The sequence below is a fragment of the Coturnix japonica genome, chromosome 4, assembly GCF_054131305.1.
Source record: "Coturnix japonica strain WE chromosome 4, WE-NBRP24, whole genome shotgun sequence".
Lineage (NCBI taxonomy): Eukaryota > Metazoa > Chordata > Aves > Galliformes > Phasianidae > Coturnix > Coturnix japonica.
The window spans coordinates 21,338,367-21,365,502 of NC_140666.1; the positions used below are offsets into that span (position 1 = coordinate 21,338,367).

The 27,136-nt window shown below is 39.6% G+C and overlaps 1 protein-coding gene across 5 annotated transcripts in view; it reads right to left on the bottom strand.

The window, feature by feature from the left end:
• Positions 1-27,136, bottom strand: part of TMEM164 (transmembrane protein 164) — an 86,485-nt gene that overhangs the window by 16,972 nt on the left and 42,377 nt on the right. For 2 of the 5 annotated variants that reach the window (XM_085546220.1, XM_085546219.1), the window contains exons 1-3: positions 16,301-17,033; positions 5,137-5,186; positions 3,930-3,996 (exon numbers count right to left, since the gene is read on the bottom strand). In XM_085546220.1, coding sequence (XP_085402346.1) covers positions 3,930-3,996; positions 5,137-5,186; positions 16,301-16,765 — 582 coding nt within the window. In that variant the 5' untranslated portion in view covers positions 16,766-17,033. Of the gene's footprint in view, positions 1-3,929; positions 3,997-5,136; positions 5,187-6,231; positions 6,312-16,300; positions 17,034-27,136 lie in introns of those variants that run through there. The other 3 variants (XM_015860466.3, XM_015860467.3, XM_085546221.1) reach the window with 3 other exon arrangements.

A 27,136-nucleotide genomic window follows, 5' to 3' on the forward strand; every position in this document is an offset into this window, starting at 1 on the left:
TTCCAGTTCTTCTAGAGATAATATTTGCACTACTTCACACCACCCGCAGGAAGTAGATTTTTATTATCAAGTAAAGGTGTGATTGTAGGTTGCATTTATACATATCATTTTGACACACATAGTATAGGTAACTGCTGAAAGATGCAGAAATATGAGCTTTAGGACCCACCAGCAATCAAAGCAGCTTCCTCACAGACCCCAGCGTGCAACTGCCCCATTACTTTTCCTTGTGTCTGACAGATTAAGCCAGTTTAGCTGTAATGCCCCATTTTGCTGTTCAGACAAAGACATCTCAGGCAAACTGTTCAGTGCAGTGAATTATTAATCACCTTAATGTGCAATAGAAATGCAGTAGACAAAGATCAGAGGTACTGCACACTGTGTACAGTAAGTACTGCTTAGAGTACGATTCTGTTCCTAAAACAGATTTAGAATGCGTAACTCTCAAGCCAAATAGCTCTAATAATAGAATCCAGCAGCTTCTGGAAACATTAAAACTGCAGCTGCATGAACAGAGATACAGCAAGTTCAGCGTCTCTGGGACTTGTCCTAATTTTTACTTTATCTATATCAAAATTTTCAGGACATCAACTTGAAGAAAAGCACCCAAAAAACTACATATAACTTAAAACCACCAGCAAGATTCCTTTAAAACTGGATCAAAGCAACATACAAGTTCAAACAATTGTAGTTACTCTAAAGTCTTGGTTTATGCAGTAGTTAGATGAGTTTATTCACATAGTTAGGATACTACACCATCCCATATAACTTAAACAGAGTAGAAAGAAGTCACTTGCTTCTATATTTCTTACACATTTCCATGGTCCCACATGGTATCCTCACTATATGAATGTGTATGCTTGCCACACAATTTGTGAAGTCAGTTTGGTAGGTCATTATCTCACATACCAAAGGACTGATGGACTGCAGATGACTTGCTTTTACCATGGTATTCCATAGCATAAATAGGCCTATCATTCAAGTTCCTCAAATAACACAATTGCATCCCCCTCCCTGCTGAAGTGGTGCCCTTCCAGTACTGAAAATAGAAAGTCGATAAGCTGAGCATCCTAAATACAACACAGCTTTCACCTTGTGGTCACCTATAACTTCATGCTTCTATTATGTATAAATCCCGACGTCCACTAGTTCCTAAACATCCATCCGTCACACACCAAGCTGACAATTAACTTTTCATTCCCTATCAATAAGCTGCAAAAGGCAGAAGATATTGACGAAAAAGAAAAAACAAAACCAACCATACTTCTAATGTTTTCTCCTGCTCCTTGCTAAAGATACACAATTTGCTGGTGTGTGCACACCTACTGCTGAACTTCTTGCTAAGTTAGCAGGCTAATTTAGCCAAGGGAATACATGTCACCAGTAAGCACCCGCTGTCTGTAAGATGATCAAGAGGATCTTGGATCTTCACTTGGAAGAGAGGATATGCAGAATTTCAGCTGAAGACAATGAAAACTACGCATACCCCAAGCTTAAAACACATCTTATATAATGAATGGTAACAGCAGAGCATCTTGGTGCTCAGTGAAATACTCCAGTTTGGTTTTTACAGTCTCACAAAGTGATGAGACAAGGTACTTCTGCTTTCCAGTGCACAGAGGCCTCAGAACTCTTGCTCATCTGTCCCTAGACAGCATCTCCTTCCCCACTTCTACAACAATAGTTATGTCGGGTGCCCAGTCTTTCATGCTCTTCATTTGTGCCGGGCACAATATATTGCAACTGTTTACAGACAATTAAGAACACAACATTTTTGTATTGAAACATACACACTAAAAAACACATCTTAAAATATCATATTAACAAAATTTTTAACAGATGAGATATATTCTGACCAAGTCAAACATTTCGTTTAGATACAATAAAACAACAGCGACAGAATTTATGTGTTTGGTTTGGTTTTTTTTTAAACTCCTAAGCTGTAAGAGAAATTTCTTGCTTTTGTTACAACGTCAGTATAAATGACAATGACATTAACAGAGCAGAATGTGCATCATCCATGACAGAATTTGGGCCAAAGCAGCCATGCCATAAAAGATCACCCAAATTATCTTATGCCTGAAGAAACACTGAAAAGAGACTAGCCTGGCAAGCAGTTGTTAAGCCAAAAATAACCTAAGCTGTATTTATTCCAAAAATACTTGCTCTTGGACATTATCCTTTGCCTCCTTTATCCCTAATTAAGGACAGATTTTTATAAGTAGTCCATATTTTTCCCGTTTAATCTCCACTTCTCTAACTCAAATGAGATCTTCAAAATAGCAACGAAAACACAAGCTAATAATTAAATCTTTCAACATTTTATCCCGAGAAGGTAATGTGGAAAAGCATTTTGTTATACTAAACTTAAGAACCAGATAGAGTTTGAAATACAAAAAGAGATGTGCTCTCTCATTTATCAGGGAAAATCAGTACAGTATTTTTTGTATTTTTTTTAAATGTCCCTTCAGCAGGAATTAGTTTTATTAAAACACACTGACAAACTACACATAAGCAGCTATATATATATATATATATATAAATAGAGACACATGCATGAATATATGTTTCTCCCATACATAATGCTTTATATATCTTTTCCATATATATATAAAGATATATATAGTTAGCAGAGAAGAAAAGACAACGTAAAACTCAAACTCTATGGTTATTTTATTTCTAAAATCTGAATAACAATTCAACTTTCTGTGTATGTGTGTGTTTTATGCAGTGAGGAAAGTCATTACTGATATGCGAAAGCCTGCAGATGGATAATCCTCTCTCCAGTAATTAAAGAATGTCTCAGGGGAATTTTTTCTTATATTAAACAGGGGAAGAAGGAAAGCACACACAAGTCCAGGGTAAGTCTTAGTTTTCAAGTCTCCTAGATCCCAGTGTGGACAGTCAACATGGCGTATCATCAAAATTCAATGTAGATGCTGATTTACAGACTTAATCCTATTAAGACTGTTGAGATTTGTAAATGGACAACCACTAATGAGATTTGTAACAGAGTCTGAAGTCCCTAACAATATCATTAACTCACATGCCATACAGATATAGATACAAACACATTATCCAGACACTGTAAACACAAAAGCGGATGAAAATAAGTGAACTCTATTTTAAAACAGACACGTAAAGTGTTGCAGAAAAGATTCTTGCAAATTAGACATGGCCCTCTATACCCACACTAGCACATCCAAGTCCTGTGCCCAAATCCAGGTAGATTATGTTGGTTACTCTTTCCTTATCCACCAACGCTGTAATCCCGTCATAAAGGTTCAACAAATTTGTCTGGCACTATTTCCCTTTATTGAAGCTATGATGGCTATCGCTTCTTTGTTTTCCATATGCTCTAGCAGAGTTTCTAGGAAGACCTGCTCCATAAGCTTACCTTGCCAGGCATGGAGTTGAGACTGACCAGCCCATTGTTTCCCCAAGTCTTCCTTTTTACCTTTTTTAAAAAAGGAGTTAGATTTCTCCCTTTCCAGTCACTAGAAACTTCAGACTGCCACAGATGCTCAAGTATGATGAACAGCTGCCTTAGCAACTTCATCAGCCATTTCCTTCAGGACCCCCAGACACATCAAATTAAGTCCCATGGACTTGTGCACATACCACATGCTATTCTATGGAGTTTATTTCAAAGCCTCTATGTTTTACCTCTGTTCAAAAGCCAGGCCAGAATTGTCAAAGTACTTTCTTCTACACCTAGAATAAAGCATTGTTAACCTTCCACGCTGATTTATAAACACAATCACAAAAATGCCAGGATTGGAATTTTGACTCCATCAGAGTGACCTGAACCAGGAATCTACAGACTGGTTAAATGAACTATATACAGTCAGATGAACCGAGGGTCAAGTAACCTTACAGATAAAAACTTTTAGAAATAAATTAAAAAGGAAAAAATAAAGTACACTCACCAGGCGTGTATTAACGACAGGAAACAGCAATGCCAAGAGAGCCCCATTCAGCATATGCATCTGCAACCTTCGAAAAGAGGAAGTGGTATTTTCATTTCCAGTCTGAAATGTAGTATTTTCTCTTTTTATGTAGTATTTCTTCAATAAAAATCAGTCAGTGATTTGAGAAAATTTGAATAAAGCCACAGTTAAATGCAATAACTAGGACAAAGCCTCTCTTTAAATACATATTTAAATACTTTCCTAAGTAGGACTGCTTTCTGTAATGAGCTTTGGATTCCTAGAAGGTCTACGCTGCCCATTTATGTTAATCCAGTTCATGATACAGGTTGCTAAATGCTTGGAATTTTGCTGTTTGTCTTTTAGAGCTTGAAATACTGTATTTGATAAGATTTTAATCCCACACAACTTTACATCTGTACAACTTAAAAAGCAGTGCAATTCCCAAGTTGTTCTTCAAATGTCAGTTATATGTCAGAGTGTCAGAGAACAAAAAAATCACTTCTGAAAGGCAGCAAGTATTGTGGCCACTGCTTTGCAACCAGTCTTATGGAAGTGAATAGTAAATCCAGGATTACCTAGATACCAGGCATATTTTGCACTAAGATGAAGAGATACTAACTATTATAGTATCTCTGCATTTGGCCTGCTCCAATAAGGAACAGCAGGAAGAAGTTGTGGACACAGAGCAGCACTTCCAAAGCAATTTCATTAGGCAGAACCCACAGTCATTTTTCCAGTCAATGCATATATTAAGACAAGAAAGAGCAGAGTGAATGGCCATCATGGCAACCTCAGCTATTCTTGATTACCTTTCTGTCTGGGAAATCCCATGACCCTCCCCACACTCCAGCTAGTTGCTACCCATGCCTACTTACCGGGCTCTTCCTGCACACTGGAAACATTTGTGGTTCCAAAAATTAGTAACAATATAGTATATTTCCTAAAATATTGCTTATCTTTGAAAAAAATACTCAAAATCAATGAGAATTTAAGACACATATTTCATATGTACAGTGTTCAGTGAAGACCAAGTATTTTTTAGCAATGTATGATAATACCTTTCTCAGTGTATCCTTTTTTCAATCTGACCAATACACTTTTCCCACTGAATATATACCTTAATACTTTCTTACTTAAAGCTGTGATTAATTTCTGAAATACATTTTGCAAAGTAGACAGAAATACAGTAAACAGGAGGCATTACCTGAAGAGAATCATCGCAGCCCGACATGGAGGGCAAGCAAGAAGAAAAATCTGTAATATCAGAAACAAATTAAAATTAGTGATATATCTTGTAGACATCGTTTTCAATATCTTTCCTTCTGAGCCCCGGATGCAACAACCTGCTTCTAACAAGAATAACTGTTTTACAGTAAAGATAGAAAAGACTAAAAAAAAATTAACATTCTTTAACAAAACACACATTTTTATGTAAATTCACATTTTCTATGTGTAAAAGGATTACAGAGTACGAGCAGCATCTAGGGCTGAGCTTCTGCCAATGCCTACCTGATATAATTGTTCTAAAAACAAAACCAGAACAGTCTTTCCAAGGCCTCATACAAAGCAGAATGCTGTACTATCAACCCTATAGCCATCAGTCCTCACAAGGTCTTCACTGTGCTAGTGACCAAGCGTTTACACTGACAGGCCTCCCCTTTGTTTCAGCAGTGTAGGTCCCAGCTCCCAGAGCTTTAAATTGAGATGGTTCTATAAAAGCCTCTTAAAGTACTTCCCAAAATAAGGCTACCACAGTATCTGTTCTACAGATGAGCTTAGAAGTCATCTTTAAACATTTAAACTATTAGCCAGACATTTCACATGTCCAAGAATAACACGATACAACTGTAGAATATTATATTTGTCTTTCTATGCAGATCACACTCCTGCCATAGATAGGATCTGATTTAAATCATTATGTAGTGAAATACCATTGCAACTATGCCCCATATAAATTCAGAGGATAATCACCATCCTTGGATACTGCTATTTACTACCTCTCACAGTAAGTTAAAGCATTTCATATCAGAAAGTCTTTAGATATGAAGACATGACATAAGTAAGTGCTTTGTGATAATTATAATGTACACTACTAAAAATAATTCCTACACAGTTTGGTCCACTCTCCAAAAACAAATATTCCAGCAAATAAAGAGAATTGTGATTTTTATTGCTGTTGTCAAAATAAATTCATAATAGATTAATTCTCTGCCAACATACCAAACAAACTATCATTAGACCACTGCAATGTGGTCTAAACAAACATTTGGAGAACATGTCTGTTTTGCAGAGAGCTCACCATACTTTCTTTCAAGTGCTGCAGGACATATCTGTGCAGATACCACTGACACATTCAGCTACTGCCAAGTCACACAGTTCATTCACATCAGCACAGAAAAAGATCTGTTCTTCCAGTATAAAATGCATATTCTTATTTCTTTCAACCTAAAAAACAAAAAAGCAGGTTCCTCTTTTCTCTGCATACACAAAATAAGAGAAACAGAAGTGTCCTGATCACATCACTCACTTCCTTCCCTGACACAATGCAGACTGCTCCCAGTACCAAGTCTGCATGTTGCCTACTGGATGAGTATCACCACAAAGGATCTATAAACATCTATAAAAGTACTTCACTACCATGAAGACCAACAAAGAAGAGTAACACATTCATGACTACTTATTTCCAGGTCAGTAAGAAACAGTTTTTTAGAACTAATAAGGCAAAACAAGCATTTAATATTTCCAAGTATACAACTCCTTTGGCTGGGGGGAATCTTTCAGAAAAGATGTTTGAGGGCAACAGAGAAAGCTGGAATCTTCACGTTCAAGCTTTACAGTAACAAAAGAGATCTTCAAATGTTTCAGCACTAGCAAATTAACACCAAGCACTTTCTCCCTAAACATGTAAGTACTTTCCTGAGGTAAATAAACCTCGTAACCTGTTGAAAGGGAGGCTTCACAAGGAACATTTTATTTGATTTTCAAAGAACTATGTCACCAAGTAGATTTAAATGTTATAAAAAGTATTTCTGCGAGCTCAGCTCACAGAGTAATTAATGGTCTGAAAATAATCCAGTTCCCAGAAGACATGCTCGCAAGCTCTAACACAAGCATTCACATCCACATCCCAAAAAAAAAATCACATTACATTTCACTGTCATACTGAAAACAAAATCCTCTGCCTTGTAGGGAAAATAAAAAGTAGCAGCGTTTCGAAGACCAAACAACATCATATCAAATTAGTGCACAGCTGTGAAGAACTCCCAGCCTCTGCTTCCCTGCTGGCACTCCTAAGGATTTACATGCACAGCCCATCACAGATGATGCCTCCACTTCCTTGCCGGAGCATTGCACAGTTCTGCTGAGAATAAGGCAGCACCTACTTTAAGGTATCCTGAGGTGGGCTTCTCTTCCTTCAGGGCAGAAAAAACTCTATTTACACTAATGGAAAACTTTAAAGTCAGATGTGTAACTTGTTACACATGTTACAAAGAAGTAGGACAAAAGAATTAACCAGAAACTTAATCTCTACAAAAGTAAGTATTTGGGGAAGTGAAAAACAAGCTATAAGATACCTTTCCTTTGTGTTATATGTTACACAATAAATTCAGGGCACAGTTCTGACTGCTCCTGTCCACTCTGACCTCTCTCCAAAAAGCACAGAGATGACAAGCATGACCAAATCTTCAATCTGTCAAAAAGTGAACAAACAAATAAACCTTGCAGGGTATAAGTAAGAGAAAGAGAGGGTACAAAATCATCAAATCATCAGTGGTCTTGAAGAAGCATACAAATCAGTCCTAGGTGGGGATAACACTGTGAATAAGGACATTCAAGTCCTTTTCCACCAGCACAGGACCAGGAGATTACCCAGTATTTTTTCAAGGAATGAGCTGTACAGAAATTCACAACACTGTTAGATTGGCAAACAGGTTCACTTCAACTTTAAGGACGCTGATGAAAGTAGAAGTCAAAGTAATTTGTAACTGCTCTGCCATAAATACCATTGTCCATCCCAATGGGAAATATTTCCAGCACGAGAATCTGCCCAGCCAGCACCCCCTCCACAAGCCCAAGTACAAAGGTCACACCACAACACATGACAGATCAGCAGGGCTGTTACCATTTGGAGACTGTAATGTACAGGATTGCTCTGCTTAACTGTTCCTTTACCAAGACAAAAAAATCAGAAAGAAACAGACCTCACAACTAACTCAGAAATGGGTTGCAAATCCTTCTATTCCATGTTCCCCTTCTTTGTACCATACTCTAAAAGAAAAAAAAAAAAAAATCTAAGTAATATCCACAGGATTAGGACAGGCTGGAAAGTAAAAGAAAAAGGATGGTGTTTTTCCTCCCTGTAGCTGTAAATCTTAAATTCAAAAGCACACATGTATGTGAATTTGTCATTAGGTGTTCCACAAATTCCAGAGAACAGTTTCTTCTTAAATCTGATTGTATAAATTGTGTTGCTGTGGCAAGTAGAAGAGCCTGTATGTACAAAGCCTACTCTGAAGACAGTAACATCATAACTTTGAGTTTACTGAGAAAGCTTCTTTAACTACCAGCACGATCATGTGAAAGACTACAGATCTGAAAGATGCCTTGTTTCTACCTTCAGACAAAGGAATGCTGGCCTACAGCAAAGCATTTCATCATCTGGTTGTAGATAAACTGTTCTCTTCTTTAATGAGTGAAAACAGCAAAGTCTATTGAGACTCACCCCACTATAAAGCGAGGTCAGTGGAGAGACAGAAACGTGTAACACGTTATCCATCTTATCTAATCAAAACTAACTGAACAAGACCAAAAAAAAATGATTCATAAGGTAGAAGTAGAAGAAAAGAACAAGTCACACCAATGGTAGCCAATGACAGGACACAAGGAAATGGAACCAAGCTACACCAAGGAGGCCCAGACAGGAAACTGGTAAAGATTTCTTTACCACAAAGGTGGTCGAACACTGGAAAAGGCTTCAAGAGATGCAGAAAAGCACAGCTCTTCTACTGCAGCTGTCAGGTATGTCCAGAGACTACTTAATTTGTCCTGTAGAATTTTTTTGATTAGCATTAAGAACACTCATCATTCAAAGCAACATTACTTGGAGATAATTCAGTAATACCACAGTAAGAGTCGCTCCTGAGGTCTATAGAGCAGACTTAGAGAAATCTGAGTGTGTCAGTCCTTCCTTCCAGCCTCACAGCTCCACTGAGATAAAAGAAGCACACTGAACAATTCCCATCCTCTACTCTACAGTCTAATGTCTCCTAAATTATCAATGGTCCCTTGGACATCCTTGGTTAGCCTTCCATCCCATTGCTTTAGCTATTTTACTGACTGAACCTGTACTCACCTTCTTTTACAGTCTTAGGTGGAAGATCTGCAGACTTCTCATGTTTTACAGTTAATTATTAACACAGAACTAAACTACTTCTATGTATACAGCAGAATTAGTCAGGATATCTTAGAAACTGGGATTTCAGAGAGGTGTCACTGAGCTTATTTTTCTTCCTTGTTCTTTAATCAAGATTTGCATCATCCCTTTGCTGGCAGTGCCCGAGTTACTTCCTCCTCCATTCCTAGCCTAACACAATTAGCAAAACCTGAAAAAGAAACATTGGGAGGGAGAACAAAAAAGCTGATGAAAGTAACATTCAAGCCTCTAACTTCTTAACAAACCTAAATCATACTGAATTTAGATTACTTTCTCTTTATACCTGTTACTGACACGGAGAGACCTTGCGAAGTTTCCCAATAAGATATTCATGTGGATATTGGTCTGTCTTTGCTTTTGTTACTTGCTGCCCTGAGCGTGACATTCCATATCCATTTCCTATAGTAGCAAAATTGATGTAATAGAGACCTGCTTTACTCTTCCCCAAGCCTCCAGCGCCAGAAGGACATCTGGAAGATTTCCTTGTGATGTACAATTATATGCTGGATAAATGCAGCCCTTTCAGACTGAACACATAAGAACAAATTGACTGACATTCATGTTTGTTTTGGCTGGTTTTAGGGTTTATTTGTTCTTTTTTGTTGTTGTTGTTGTTGAGTTGCTATGGCACATTTTCTGAACACATGGAAAAGCTCAGCTGCTCCCTGGCCTTTCACAATACTTAATATATAGATATAAGTCTTTGTTCAACTGAAGAAACGCAGTAAAAATATGAATAAAAATATTTTTCTCCCAGTACTCTGGGTTCACATCACGGAACCCTATATGGGGAAAAAATAAAAGCCATTAGCATGCCCACTAATGCTTTCTAGTCAAATATTCTTAACTTGTTTTTCATACTGATAAGGAGGCTTATAGTGGTTGATAAGGATTTCTCTGAATATCTTCAATAAATCATTTTCCACATTCATTACTCTAGACTTGAGAGGCACGGGCTGATCATTCTGTGCATAGAGAGGCTTTACCAATGAGAAACCAAGCAAGAGTGCTTTCACTTACATGTCAGAAGCTCACAGAGTAAAGAGCACTTCAAGTTTGTGGGTGAATGCACATGTTAGATGTCAGTAGCAAGTGGCAACTACCCAATGATTCTGTTACATGTAACTAACTGAATATTTGGAAATCATTGTTGATTGCATACAGGAGGCCATACCAAGTGCACATCCTGCAGTGAGAAGTATCTTTAAAAACATTAGGACAATTAGTGTTCCTCAAATAAACTGAAATAATACAATCCATAAAAAGCTACGACATATAACAACATATTCCTGATAAAATTCCTGAAAAAAAATGCTATAAACTGCCAAAGTATTACACTAGAAATGCTTTACTTGGCAGTCTGAACAAATGTCAACCCTTACTGTATTTATCTAAAGCCCTGAGGAAGTGTCACGAGAAACATGAGTCCTGTTACACATCCAGCAGGTTTTAAATTCATGGCACAGAACTTCCTCTGGCTGAACATCACCACGGCTCAGGTTGCTGTACGCCCTACAACTGCTTCAGTAAAGCTCACCGCCTACTATCTACTACTACAAGAGCAAACACGTGTGGCAGCGTAACGGAGACAGCAAAGGAGCATTTCTCAAGAATGGAAGCCAGAAGATGAAAGTCACCCCAATCCCTGGAATATTTATGGCGTCCCATATGGTTACTGCTGTTATTTCATTTATTCTACAGCTCCACCGAAGTCCCTATAGACATCAGACAGTGATTCCTGAAAGACCAGTTGAATATGCATTATGCTTAGCAGTGAAACATTAAAGCACTGGACAGAACAGCTGAAACCATTCCTAAGAGCCCCATTCTCCAAAGTAATTAAATAAGTAGATGACCTCAAGTTGCTCAAACTACGTAAGTTACATTTTGATTAATATTTGTATTAAATCTATGATCTTATCAAAACAACATCCACTTGCCTAATAATTTCTCTAGTTTAGTTAATAATCCTCACTGTAAATATTTAGGCTAACAAGCTTTTTCTGTCTACAGTTTCCAGTTGCACAATCCCTACCTTTTAGAGAATCTCATTACCTCTTATTTCTCCCCTTTTTATTCCTTTCCTCCTAAGAATACACAGAATAAAGGGGAGAGCTACCAAAGTATGAGTTCTATCCTCAAACACAGCAGGTATTTCTGAAGTCTATCAGTTTGGTCTGAATCTTCAACACACCAAATTCCTCAGCTGGAATGCTTGCTGTACCATGAGATAATGTCATGATCTGCATCACCTTGACTGAAGTAAACGAGCATCCATTTTCAGCTCAAGATACAGCATGTGCTGGCCAAATCTTGTCCAAAGGGCTGAACCGTAACCTCTTCAAAGTCAACAAATCACAACTCGCAGCCTGAAAACATTTGCTATTCTGTTTATACTTATTAAAAATGTTTATATTATTTGTAAGAACCTTTGCCTTACCTCATACTGATATTTCTCAACTCCTGTATTACATACTGAGGTTCAACGAAAATAAGCAAAGTAAACTAAATATACAGTCTTAAACTTAACACAGAAAAGCTTCTATACAGCTCAAGATATTATGATATGAATTACAACATCAATTAAAGCCTCTACAATATTGTAACAATTAGAAATAATTAGTTACTGAAAGGGCAGACGAATCCATTCAAGCAGCCATGTCTTCTATTAACTGAATGCCAAACTATTAGTTCAGGAGAATCCCAGACCACACATAAAGGAACTGCTGATTCGCCTCATGACACATCACCTCATCCCTGTGCCCCCGAGCTGCCATTGTCCTTCCAGAAGGAAAATATACCCACAGGCAAGAAATAAGACTTGCCACCAAGAACTACTGCTGCTTTCAGTGCTTTAATTGTTTTTCCATCTGCCCTTTTTACCACACACAGCAATGAACTACCTTTCTAGGAATCAGCTTTAATAGGAAATACTAAAGAGTAATTTGAAATTACTGAAAGGCTTTGTACTCTGCAGATCTAAAAACGAAGCAGCTCACATCATAGCCCGGCCTGTTTGTGAGCAGCGATTATGGCCATCTTCCACTTAAATGATGGACTTCATGGGTACCAGATAGGATTTAAGAGCCCAGAAAGGATTGTTTCTATCAAAATCCCCAGTATTTCTGCAATCAAAGTTTCAGGATTTAATGCCTCTAATTTTAATTCAAGGCTTTGAAGAGATAGAATATAGAAAACATACACAATCTAACTGGTCTCTTCCAGATATCAAAAAACTGGAAATAATGAACACGGGATTTAGTATTTACTGAATCACAGGTGCACTTTGCATTGATTTTAGCTATATGGGCATCAGTTCAAAAATCACTGGATGAAATTCAACTCTTCATTATTTTAGGCTCATCTTTTCCTTGCATTTTTCCTTCTCTACAGCACACAGATGCCTGTCCTTTGCAGCCTAAAGTGCATTCTACATACAATTAGAAAAGAATTATGACAGTCTACCAGCTGGGGATCTACCTTGAAGTTTTTCTATAAGAACACTTGCCAACAGCCTTATAGAAAACTCTTCCTAAGCTAAAACCAACCTAAATCTCATTTTATAGCTTGGTGTTCAGCCATCATTCTGAAGCAAGACACTGGCATATTTAAAGCAAAGAGGTGGACAACTCAGAACATCCTAAGAGAACCAGCTGTACCACTGCTGCCTACAAACCCTAGGATTGCTGCACTGAAGCATTTCCTACATCTTGTCTTCCAGATACCTTGGTCACAATACAGACACTATACAGACTTTATCTCTGGGTTGAGTTTATATTTGTCTACATCTGATCTTAGCTGCCTGTATCTCCTGCTTGATGCCCTATGGGAAACCCAGAGACAACTCCATGTATGTAATTTAGTTCAGTTACACTGATTGTGAGCAACAGTTGCAAAAGCCTCCTACACAAAATATCTAGAGATCAATAACAGTTATTTGCAATCAGATGAGTCCTCCCTCTTGCGCTTCTGAAGCAGAAACATACAAGATTTCCCTCACATCTCAAATTTCAATGCAATAAATGGTTCCTAAAATACTTCAAACGATCAGTGTCTTGAAAATGTAACACAGTCTGCTAAACATATGCTGGATTCCTCCTGCTGTGCAAGGGAACAAAAGTTTACAGCACCCCAGGGGCCTTCACTTTTAAAAAAGAACCCCCCATGACTTTCCTGTTAGTGCAGCTTTTATGCTGGCTTTGCAGTGTCACCGATCCAGTCATACCCACCATATGCACTCAGTCCTAAAATGAGCATTAATTTCTAGAGTTTCATCAGGACCTTTTCCCCCCTTTATTGCACCATAGACTGTCACTCTGCACAAAAACACCCCAACCCCACAGCGCAGGAACAACACATTAAAGAAACAGCGGGATTTTCCATCTCACTTTTTGCTTAAAACGGATATAAACTTTAAAAAACCATTTATCTCTCATTGATGCTGCGCTTTACATTACTGGTGAAAAAAACAACAGTTTCCAAGCTAGGCAAGACACCCGAAGCAATCACAGGGCTGGAAATCAACAGCAGTGTTTCCATATTATCCAAACAGGTGGCACGACAGCAGCAAATTCAATCCTAAAACCAAGTCAACTGCTTCAGCAATTAAATATGTTCATTCAACCAACACTCCATCCTTACAGTAACACACGTGAACTAGTTTTTTCTGCTTATGAAAAAGATTTTAGATGAACACAGGTTGGTGTGATAAGCAGAACTTAGACAGCTGGTCAAAACAGACTCATTTGTAGACCACAGTAGCCATTATTCTATGCAGTCCTGTGTGCTCAGATGCACCACAGGTATAATTCCCATTCTATTTTGTCATTTTATTTCAGCCTCAGGTCTTTCAAAAGCACAACCTCTATGCAGATGAAGCCTGAAGGACAATTTCCAGTTCCAAATATTTTCTGGCTCAGAGCCCAGAGCTTTTGCTGTGCTGAGGAGAAACAGCCTCACATGAAGAAAACAGAAACTGAGTGGATGAAGAGACCTTTACAAACAGCTACTGCTGGCTTCCCACTGACAGGGCTGTGAATGCTATAGCTGCTTCAACTTTTCACCTCCTACCTTGTTCATCCTCATATTCTGGTCCCGCTGTGACACAACATAGAAGCTACTGTAAAAACAGAAGCACATTTTCATGTATTTCATCTTGCCAACCTATTGCTGTCAGCAAGCTCAAACCAGAAGAACACTTTCAAGATTCTACCTACTATGTATTATTTTCCTGCTGACAGAAGTCATTGACTACCATTGTTTCTAAGTTGAAAGTTGTCCATTTTGCAACTATGTTATTTCCCTTTCCTAGGGAGTAATCAGCACGAGATAGGAAAGAAGGTACCACTACTGGGCTGAAATAAATTAATAACTGCCTATATCTGACTACAGAAGTTAACACTCTACTTCTGGGGCTGGGTTTTAAGAAGTGAGCTAAACGTTACCTCTAATTTACCTGTAAGCACTGGTTTTTAACTGAATGGTTTGGGTTGGAAAGAACCTTTAGGAGCATTAAATTCCAGTCCCTCCGCTAATAAGCAAGGACACCACCCACTAGACCAGGTTGCTCAAAGCCCCATCCAGCCTGACCTTGGATGCCTTCAGGGTGAGAGCATCCACAACCTCACCAGACAACCTGTCCCAGTGTCTCACCACCCTCACAGTAAAGGATTTCTTCCTTATGTCTCATCTAAATCCACCCTCTTCCAGTTTAAAGCTATTTCCCCACATCCTGTCACTATATGCCGTTACAAAAAGTCCCTCCCCAGCTTTCCTGCCTGTAGGCCCCCTTCAGGTACTGGCAGGTCACTATAAGGTCCCCACAGAGCCTTCTCCAGGCTGAAGAGCCCCAACTCCCTCAACTTGTCTTCACAAGGAAGGTGTTTCAGCCCTCTGATCATCTTTGTATCCCTCCTCTGGACCCGCTCCAGCAGCTCCATGTCCTTCCCATGCTGGAGGCCCAGAACTGGATGCACTACAGATGGGGTCTCATGAGAGCAGACAGGCAGAACCACCTCCCTCATTCTGATGGACACTCCTTGTTAATACCATAGTGCCATCATAAAACAATATCATAATACTGTACCAAGAGAAGAAAGAATTCAACTCATAATGGTAAAATGTCATCATCATCTTCTCAGAGAATTAACAGGAAACATTCCAGTAAATAGAGAGTGTTGCCAAGCAATGGAATGTGACTATAGTGTTTTAGTTTTCAATTATTTGTACAGCTCTTGGAAACCTTCTGTTTTCCACTTCCTTACCAATACTAATTGATTGTGCAACAACTGTTACCACTTTACAGAAAGCATTTCTACTATGGTGTAAAATACTGACCTCGCGCTGCCTCACGGCTTAGGAATTCACATAACCTACTAATTAAATTCTGGAACAGGAACTTGATTTCCGTAGAGGCCCCAATTATTGCTGTAAAAGCCTGTGTGACCCCTCTTGAAAGGATCCCCATCGCCCCCAGATCTCTATACTACCAGTAAGACATCTACAAACAGACAAGGAAAGGTGTTGGTCCAATTTGTTATTTCTGACTTCTTTTTAAACCACAGCAGCTCTAAAAAAAACAACAGTCTTTCCTATAATCTTCTATTTGGTGTTGAGTTCGGATTCTGAAAGGTGCCCAGTGTTGATGGCAGAGAATCAGTAAAAGGATTATTTTTGACATCCCACATTCCTTTATGCTCTCAGTGAGCTACATACACACACAGAACTAGACACAAATAGCCTGTAAGCTTTAGGTACCACAGTGCACTCACTAATTATGAACTCTATTAGTTCAACGGCAACACACACTGTGTATTATCACCCATCAGCAACTAAGCCACAACTTGTTCGAACGCCAGGGATTTAACCTTTGCTATGCACTTCTGTGCATAGGCAGGCAAAGCACCACCTCAGTAGATCCAAAGCCGAGCCTTACCTGCATCACGGTGACCACATGGCAGGGGTTCAGCAGGTAGATGACCGTCCTGGTGGCGAACTTGAAGCCAACCTCCAGCCCGAAGACGAGGCACAGCGCCACGAGCAGCAGGTTCTTGCCCAGGCTCTCGTGCTTGTTGCGGGGCTGCTGCAGCAGGTGGCCGTCCAGCTCCTTCAGGTGCAGCTGCCGCAGTTTGCAGAGCGCCACGAGGATCTCGGCGGCTCCCAGGCTGAGGAACACCAGGCTCTCCACGAAGCGCTGCCGCCCGGACAGGAAGGCCGCGCACTCCGGCCCTCCGTTACCGGCAAAGCTGGGGTCCACCCCGCCGTACAGCCAGTCCAGCAGGTTGCGGAGGCCGTACCGGGACATGGCGGCACGGTGCCCCTCGTCCTCCCCGTCGCTGCCCGGGTGCAGGTGGGAGCAGGTCGGAATTAACGCCAAAATGCCGTCGGGCTGGCGGAACATGAAACGCCAGTGGTCCCGCTTCCTCCCCGCGCCTCGGAGAAGACTTCCTTTCCTTCGTCTGGAGCCTGCAAGGAGACGGACGGACCGACGGATGAATGGAGCCGGCGGGTCCCCGCCCGGCACCGCCGCTATCCCGCACCGCACCCCACGGGCCGGCCTCGTACCCCGGGCCCCGAGCCGCCGGCCTCGGTGAAAGCAAAGGAAGGAGAGAGCGGCGCTCCTCTCAAAGGCGCCGAGCCCGAGCGGGCGGGCTGCTCCCCGCCGCCCTGCCGGCCCCTTCCCGGCGTCGTAGCATCACCCCACCGACGTGCCTGCCTCACGCCGAAAAATGGACGAGGCCCCCCGGATTGGCTGAGCACAGCCGCCCGCTCCGCCCTCGCTCCACCCCTCGCTCCGTGCAGTCCCGGCTCCCCCCCTTTCCCCGGCTCTCTCCGCTCAGGGCAAACGCGGCTTATGAATATATAATGCTGGTTTGAAGTTAAAAGTGCACCCATGGGCCTGTCGCTACTAGTCCAACAAAAGAGACGTGCTCACAGCTTGATCCTGTTCTCCCTATGCCACATACCCAGGTTTCTTGCACCCACCCAGCTATGAGGAAAAGGATTGGTACAGCGTGACTGCAAGAGGTTCATTTCCTTGTGAACATAATGTAAAGAAATCACCGCGTCTGAGATAACACCACCCAACAATGTGTTGCTATGCTATTTATAGGTCTCTTTCACCTGCAGAGTGAACTCCTACTATAGAGGAGTTCAGAATGGGGAAGACCCAGAAACCAGCTGGTACAAACCACAACAGCCTTTCTCTTCCCCATGCTACTCATTCTCTCTCACACAGTTCCTCCATTATTGCCAAGTTCCAGCTTCTTCCAAAAGCACCCTGAACTCTGAGTAAGGACTGAGTAGTATTGACAGAGCACTGAGCACTTGCTCTCTTCTGTTTGTTAATCACATCTTCTCTCCCTTTCACTAAGTAATTTATGCTCTCTTTGAGATCCATTGTAAACATACATAACTCGTGTGTCAATAGAAAAGGTTCTCTAAAAGTAATAAGTTCCTGTAACTAAAATGTTTGGACAAGAACCTGAGGCTGTTTCTCCTGTCTAACATTAGACTTATTTTTCTGTCTGTGAGGTCTTAAAATTATCAAAATTGTGAAACCTGACATCAGTACATGAAGAAATGCTGAGGCCTCAAGTGAATCAAAAGTCAGCCACCCAGAACAGCCATACACAGAGCCTCTGCAAGCACAACACCTGCCTTGGAGCTCCATCTTAGCTCTGCTCTGGTCCCAGGGGATTTATTCCTGACAAATAAAGAAATTCTGACACATTAAGTTCACACAGGAGGCCCACAGCTGCTGTAACGCAATGGTACACATAGAGTAATGACAGCACAGTTGGCAATGTCCTCAGCTGCAGCAGGTGAGGATAAGCTCAAACATAGCAGCTACAGACATAAAAATAAAGGATAAAAAGCTGTTTTTATCCAAGTAAGCAGGAATCTCCAACAAGATGCCCTCACTTCTACTGCCATCCCTTAAATGAGGTCTGGGAAGGGATGGATCCTGGCTCCACCTCTTCCAGTCACTCAGGTACACTGCACACACCTGAGCTCCCTGGGTTTGTCCTGCCTTCCCACCAGGTGCTCAATCACTGCTTCAAGCTGTGACAGCATTTCCACTACAGCAGACAAGACTGAACTGAAAAAACTATGTTTTATCTTCCCTTTTCTCTTTTCTCCTTCCACGACTGTTAGACAATTGGTTAGCTGTGAGTGATGCCATCTTGCCAGGCTGACTGTGCCTTGTGGAAAGAAAAGCTTGCTTGTGGGTTAACATTAATGTTGTTTTATGTGCCTGATCTGTGAGATGTGTGCCATATGTGAATTCCTACTCTTACAGTCACAGATAGTAGGAAGGAAATGAGAAAGGCCTACTTGAGACAGAAAGCAAAGAGGCCATGTGGATTGAAGGAAAAAGCAGGAATGTGGACAAATTTTGTGCAGCTTTGTTAGCTGCAAGTTGAAATGCTGCAGTTTACTCAGATTTTTAATAAAACAATATGAATAATGTGTGCAGGATCTTTGATTTGATGATCTTTGGGGATGCAAGTGGTGTCTGAGTCAGGTGTTAATCCTACTCATCCGCTTATAATGGAAGGTGGGTTGAGTCTGCTTGTAAATCTGTCATTTCTTGTCAGAAGAATAGCACTTGGCACAGTATTGCAATCTGAAGTATGCTTTGAGTACTCAGAATGAGACTTGGAATAGCCACAGAGTAGCAGTTACAGATTTGGGATCTGAATACATTCGAGTCATGTGCACAGAAAGCAACAACATTTCAACTGCTTCGACTTGTAAACCAGAAGGCTTGTTTCTATACAAAGTAGAATCTGAGGCTTCAGCTTTTTAGTGGCATCCTACCACTTTTCACTGGGTCTTTTTGCTTCATTCTTTGCTGCACAAATTAAATCAAATGTGATTTTCTTTCACAAATCTGAGAAACTGTTTTCTTGCTCTGCATAAGTCTTCAGAATCGCATACACATACATGCCTCTTCTTATCAGTGTTGTTTTCATTGTTAGCTTGGCTGTGATACACCTATCAGAGATCTACTAAGCCCTAGTAATGATACTGTCATTAATCTACAGACTAAATACTCTGCCCCCCAAGCAGAGATGGTTTTGGACACTGCATTGTTTTAAAAGATGAATTATTGACAGTTCACACTTTTAAAGCTACATTTGCAACTAGAAGTGGCTACAGGATGGTTACCTGGAAAGCAGCAGTCTGATAAGCTACTGAGTAAGGTGGTATTTCCCTCCCCCTTTTCTTTCTTTTGATGTTGTCATTGATGTTTTTCCTTACTAAAATGTACTTTAATAGCGATACTGCCATTTGTTATTCTGAATTCCCTCTGAGTCAGTTCCTCACAGATATTATTTATGAATTTGAATAAAGGCTCGTTGAAATGTAATTGTTTATTTCCCTTCAAGGAATTTTCTTGTGGGAAAGATGAAAGCCTGTATCACTTATCATATCTCTCCCTGTCAGCTAATTTAGCGAGAACATATGCTAGACAACACAGAAAAATAGTAAATGTCAACTTCAAACATTCAAGATCGAAGCTTAAAAAGATTTCACATCTTCGTTTACATAAAGAGCTGCAATACTAACAGGCACAACACTGGTTGGATGTAAAAGCAGGCAGGAATAAAGAAAAGCCTTTAATGTGCGAGACTAACAAGACTAACAGTTCTACATTTTAATTACTTTACCCACATGGAAGTTAACAGGTGAAACTGTACTGTCAGGAGCTGGTACACGTTGAAGATGCATCTGAGAAATGGAAATACATTTATTTGCAGGTTTGTGTGTTAAATGAGTAAAGGAATTCTTAGAAGATGTTTGGAGTTTAGGAAATTCATCCTTGTGTTTATGTCGTGGGTTATTTAGCTATTTTTCAATTCTTGAGGCATTTGCCCTATTATATGTCCTGTGCCAGCACCATATCATTGCTAAGTATAACAAAAGGCATTTCACAAAGAACAACACAAAGTGTTTTTCTTGGAAGTTCAGCCTCAACAGCATTTTTTCTCACCATTGACTTCCAAGTCAAAATATTATGCTATTAACATAATGCACACTTACACATGCTTATATCCACAGCAATTCAATAATCCACCAGCACTGAGCTAGTCTTGCTAAAAACCAGACTAAAATAGAAGGTGATCTCTGAAACTCCTATAGGTAGCCTTCAAGATGCTTCTCATGCTGATGTCTCAGGAAAATAGGTAAATAAATAAATTAAAAACAGTCAGAGAATCAAATCAGGCCTGAAGCTCATTGTCATATTAGTGTTACAAGAGCTGTTAGCCTGGTTTGTGTTTGTTAATTTTACCCGTGGCTGATATACACAGTTGGTTTGTGATTCCTTAAGCCTACACAGGGAGACCTGTGCAGGGAGAAGAGTCTATGCTTTCCAGGACATGGGACATAACATGGATAACAAGGAAGAGAATTAAAGATTAAGAAGGTAAAGCTGCATGCAGACTCGGAATGTAGATCAGTGCTTAAAATAAGAATTGTTTTTTCAGAATTAATTCCAGAATGATAAATTGCCCATCAAAAGCCTGAGACACACAAGTACAGTTGCAGCTTATTCAAGGTCAGTAAATCAAATTTCTCCTATTGAATAGAGCTTTTCCAGGCAATTAACCTCTTGAGGAAACTTCAGTAACCAGTGTGACCTTCAATCACATCCTCAAATTGGTAAAAAGAATGCCAGTCTCAAATGCACTGTATCTGTTTTCTGCTGTTGGTACTGCACAAGATATTAACAGAGGAAACAAAACAACTACTGTCAGGATGATGCAAGAGAATGAAGTTGATCTGTAAGTAAATTTTTCACACCTTTAAAGGCAGAAGTAAACACCTTGAATGGGGTTGTGGAGGTGAGGCCTTACCATGCAAAAAGCTAAATAAAGGATTATCAAACTACTACATCACAACTTGTTTTGTATTTACGAAATTATAAAGTCAAGTATGGCATGCTTCTAGGATGACTAGGAAAGAGACTGTTTTAGATCACCATGATGAAAATAGACAGTGAGTACATATATGTCTCTTGGATGGTCAGAGACTAGTAGAAAATCAGGATTTTTCGGATTTGAACCTCACATGACTCACATTTTTCGGATTTGAGCCTCACATGAGACAAAATCATATTGAATTTCTTTGCTTTTGACAGATCTTGTAAAGATACTATATGGAACAATGAGCCCTCTAGTGGTTGTTCACCGCTGACATCCTCTAATAATAATGCTCTAATAATAATAATGCTCTATGTTAACTAATGTAGTTAAAATCTTGTTTTCAGTAGCAGCACAACTTGTGGTGTTTTAACTCTTGAGGATGTTGCCATCACGTTTCTAAACATGGGAAATGAAATAATACCAACTGGATCAGTTCAGTTCCAGTGCCTGAAATGATTCCAGCGATGACAGAGTATTTGGTCACTGGGAGCTCGGCAAGGGCCTAAATATATCAAGCATTGTTTTCTTCACACATATAGATAGAACAAATTCTGGAGAAAACATTCAAAGTTTGCAGAAAGGAAGGAAGGAAGGAAGGCATTGTGTGCTCTCCTGTTATTGCTGAGAGAAGGAAATAGATCTAGCAGTTCTCTAATGAGAGGGAGCAGAAAGAAGTCAGCTCTAAATTGCAGCAGTCACTGGTCTGAAACTGGTGATAAATAACCTAATTTAAGTATTCCTGAAACATGTAAGGACTGAATTTTATGAATGCACTGACATGTAAATATAAGAGGATTTTTGCTTAGGCCAATGCAATGAAAATTGGTTAAAAGAAACAAAATAGCCATTCTCTGCCTTTAATCCCACCTCAGCATTCATCTGGGTCCTGTAGCCAGAAGTTCCTTTATTCCTACTACATCTAATGATGTATGCTAGCAGCTTTTGGTGATGCAGTGGGAAAGCTGAAAGGGTTGTGGTTTTTTTTTCAGGCTGGTTGTGTTGTGACTTTTATACAGAACAGCACCTTTCATTTTCTTATTCTGTTTTATGGGTCTTGGAAATACTTACCTCTGAGCTCTCTGCATTTATTAAGGCTCAGAGTTTGTGCCTTGTATGTTTATAGGTGCTTTAATTGTTCAACTGATGAAGTGCATCACACTTAGGGCTAGCTGCTTGTTTTCTCCTATGTGATTGCAAGGAAGACTTTTTCCTTGCTCTCAACCTTGACACAAACTTTTCCTGCCAGGACACGGGCGCAAGGCTGCAGTACTCACTATAGCCACGTTACCCAGTAGCTTGTATAGGACTCATTAACTGATTTCTCCTTTCATAATGGTGAAAAGAAACACCCAAACTATTTTCTTAAAACAAAGCATCCTTAAACAGGAAAAGGAGGAATGGAATTAGCAGAAACTGTACAGTGGGTGCATAGCCCAAAAGGAATTGTTAGAACTCTGGAAGCACATAACTAAAAACTTTGTCCAACAAAGAGGAAAAGAAGTAACAGAAAGATATCTCAGCTTGAAAATATTCATGTAGTTCATGTTTTCAGATCCATTTGCTGCTGTTTATGAAGCCCAAGCAGTACAGATGTCAGCAAGATAAGCAAAGAAATCTCCAGATATTGACTTACACAAAAAGAACAAGGTATATCTTTCTCATATTTGGATACTATCACTGAAAATTAAGCAAATTAAACAATATATATTTTAAATATATTTGTACAATTGATATCTTTACCTGTGGAAATATTTTCACAGAATACATTGCTACTATTAGGCAGGGAGGTGATATTGCATAGAAGGAAGTGCAGCATAACCTGCATGCTTACTTAATTGGTGTCATTAAAATCATAGCCTGTATTCTGATAACTATTTTGTAATCCAAAAGAAACCTGACAAACAATTCGAGTGGTGCATAATCAAACTCAAAGCATTCTGCTGATACAGTTCCAACCACGGTGTAACTTCATACCAAAGCACTGATTTCTTTGCTGAGATCCTAACGCTACCTAGAATTTTTCAATGTCTTTTGGTTGGATGGTTTTGATAGCTGGCGCATCTGCTCCTGCTCCCATTAAAATATGAAGCAAAAAATTGTGCTGTCACAATGATATGGGAGAAATATGTCTATACTTCAGTCTAAACTTTGCTGGATAATACCCTTATGTGGGATTTCTAAGGACTGAGGAGGGATCTGATCAGTGTTTATAAGTATCTATAATAGGGTGGTGGGAGGCAAATGGATGAGGTCAGGCTCTCCTCAGTTGTGTGCAGTGATAAGGCAAGGAACAACAGCCTAAAGATTGAACTTAGGAAGTTCCATACAAATATGCAGAAGAACATGGTGTTAGAGTACCAGACTCCACAAACAGAAATTACTTACTCTCTTTCTCATATTCCTATTTTTTCTCTTTCATTGGTATTATATTTATTGTTTTATTTTATTAAAGGATAAAAGCCCCATCATTCTCATGAGCTTGTGCAAAGAATCTTAATCGGTGCATATAGAAGCTCAAGCTCACATTGTGAAATAGGACATTTGTGATGATCTGTCCTCTTGAACCTTTCTGCTGTACTCCAGAAGTCAGAAGTTCAAGGAAGACACTTCATTCAGGGAAGAAAATTACAGTGACAACATAGGAAGCTACTAATATTCGTATGGCTTAACATATCAGTTCTCATTTATTTAACTGTCATAACCTGACTATTTTCCAGTTTTTCTCCCTAGTAGTTCTCTTCCTTCTTTCAAATGAAATATCAATGATATACTGTAAGAACTATAATTTCTAAAATAGTTTTATGGAACTCATTTTCTGGGCCATAAGAACATGAGCAGTCAGTTTCTTCCTGAATTTCATAAATATATTCTGATCTGAAACAAGTGCAGAAATGCGAATGGACCTGTTAAGGTCCCAGGTGTTAGTAAAAGCAAATGGTTAATGCTGGGCCGGTGAGCATGGAGAAGTGCAGGCACCAGTTACTGATAATAAAAATAAACGTGCACAGCAGGTGGCAGCACAGTTCCTGCTTGATATCAGCTTCATCTGTACCTTGGAAAAGTGTCTCCAGTCTCATACAAGTTGCTGCTATTAAACAAATTTCCCTCCCTTTATAAAAGCAGGTGATTTTTAGCAAAGAACTAGAAATAGTCTGTGTCACTGCTGTACAATGACAGCACTTTCTGAAGTTGCATGCAGCAGAACTCACTGTAAGTTTGGGGCAGAGCTTGCTGCCTAGGTACAAGTTGTATCCATGTAGAACAAGCAGGGTACTGCAATGCAGACCCTGAGATATGTCTGTCTGCCTGCTAACAGAAGATTTCCACAGTATAGTTAAACATGTGTAAATGTGCTCTACTGATTTCTCCCTGCTAGTCGGGCCTCCATTGTGATCTCTGTGAATGGGTGATAATAAAGCACGACGCCGATGGACATACATACCACAACATTTCTGAAAGCATTTGTGATGGGTTTGGAAAATGGAATGGAATCCAAACCCACAATTCTAAGTGCACAGACAGAAAAACAAGTAGGAAAGCTCAGCAGGCTTCCTTAAATTGGGATTGCATAGGGCACAAGGTGCTTGCTGTGGGATCCTGCCAGTGATGAGAGTGACCATACTAAACTCCTACAGAGATTATGCTGGAATATTTCTGCTAAACTGCAAGGAGTGTCATAGTCTAAACACTGTAGAACCTAGAGTTTTTAAATGCTTAATCAGCTCCTGAAATGTAATTCCCACATGCTTCTCTCTCACTCCCCTCTTGTCTGACCCTTCAGTGGGGTGTGTGCTGGGGAAGGGGCAGAGGGGAAGAGTTCAAAGCATCTTTGTGAATGGGGTTCTCTGCTTTGAAATACCTTGAATCAGAATTCTCAGAAAGTTGATTCATCACCTCTAAGAGTTGTACTCATTCTGGTTCCAGGTTTGCCTACAAAATTTGATGTTATCATTGAAGGCTGAATATATTTTTTCCTTTTTTCATTTCCTTACCTTGCCTGTGGGGATTTAAAAAAATAATAATAATAAAAAGAGGAATGCTTCTGGAAATGCTTGGATCATTAGTTAAAACTTGACTGCATTTGTTCATAGTATTTTGGGTTAAGGCAGGGATTTTAATCTCGCTTTGCTAAAAGCATTTATTTACTTGGGTGTTTATTTGTCCGGATCATACATTTCAGGACCTGGCTGAAGTATCACCCTACACCCAGGAGACTTACAAGATTATCAGGCTTACTTAGAATTACTGCGGTCCTCCTATGGTGCTGAATATGGTTTGCTTCTTTTAAACGTTTTAATCCAGCATTAGGAGGAATTGCCACCAAGTAACAGTGCAGCACAATACTTAGCCTAATGTAAAATCCTGAGAAGTCAGTTGAAAACTGTTTATTCCTCAAAGCAAAAAAATATTTCAGTCTGTAGACTTTATCTGCTGCAGTCAGCTATTTCTGAGAAAGGAAGTGAACATCAGTGTAATTCTGAACAAGGGTGTAGTCTCTAATTCTCTGTTCTTCTGCAATATTTTGTGAAGTGTTCATGCTGAACTTTCAAACTTCCTAACCGCGTTATAAAAGTCAGAGATGTTCCCATATTCCTACATTCTCTGTACTTCACTGACTAATACTAAGCAGAACTTCAACACAGCACTTTCAAATTTAGCCTTCCAAATTCTAGAACCAAAATAAAATGAGAGGATTTTCACAATCCAGTTTATCTCAGTGTATTTGTTGTCTTGTTTTGATGTTATACATAGCAAGATGATACTTGAGTTCTCTTCTTCCTGAGTCAAGAAAGTCAATGTGAAGCCAAAGTTCCAAATGAGTAAAGATTTGAGTGAAGATTGCTTCACTACGAAATGATAAATGAAATATAAGTTGCAAAATCTACACAGTTACTACCTACAAATGTCTTACAGATCCTTCAGGTATTGTTTTCTAAAATCATTCCCATTAACATCTTTGAACATAGACTCAAGTGACTTGACATTCACATTTACTCACTGATAGAGTAAGCTGGAGTGACTTTGTAATGGGGAATGATCAGATACAAAATAATTGTGGATAGAGAGCAGAAAGAAAAATGGGAAAGAGTTAAATGACATTATGTGCTTCGTGAGTCTCTGTATTATAGAATTTAATGTACGCTAAGAGAAATTTCCACATAAGAAGGAATGAACTTACTTCACAAGTCAATAGAGTCATGGCTGGAAGCAGTAATGAAAATAATGTTTGAAAACCTGGTAAGAGATGGGATGGCTCAGGCTGTTTGTCTGCTGACTATAAGATATGTATCATTCCTCTGGCTATTTTGGCATTACCTATTAATTTCCTCAAATTGCGACAAGTCTTTTACCTGAAAGTTCTTCCGTTGGATATTAACAAAGAAGTGAAGTTATCTAGGTAGCATGGGCTAAAGCTGAAACTCCACCAGCATCGTCTTTCTCAACCAGCATTGTCCATTAAGAAAATGGGTCTGTAAGTGATACTATTCACCTAAACAAAAAAGAAGCTGTTATCGTGGCGTTGGTCAGCTGTGTGTGATACCAATACCTGGGCTGCCCATACAGATAATGCGGTGGTGTCCATTTTCAGGCATATCTGAATCTTGAGTGTAAGAACTGCAGAGGCACAGGAGACCTCAGAAAGCAGCCCTTCCCCTTCAGCTCTTTTCCTCTAAATATTCACAACTAGGTTTCATTCACGGGCATTTAGTTCTGTAACTACAACAATCCCAATTATTTCTGCAATATTTTGCATATGTGGTACCATGAATAAATTAAATTACTGACCCTGGAATTAGAGCTACTGACAGAAATGAAAGCATCATCATTAGAACTGC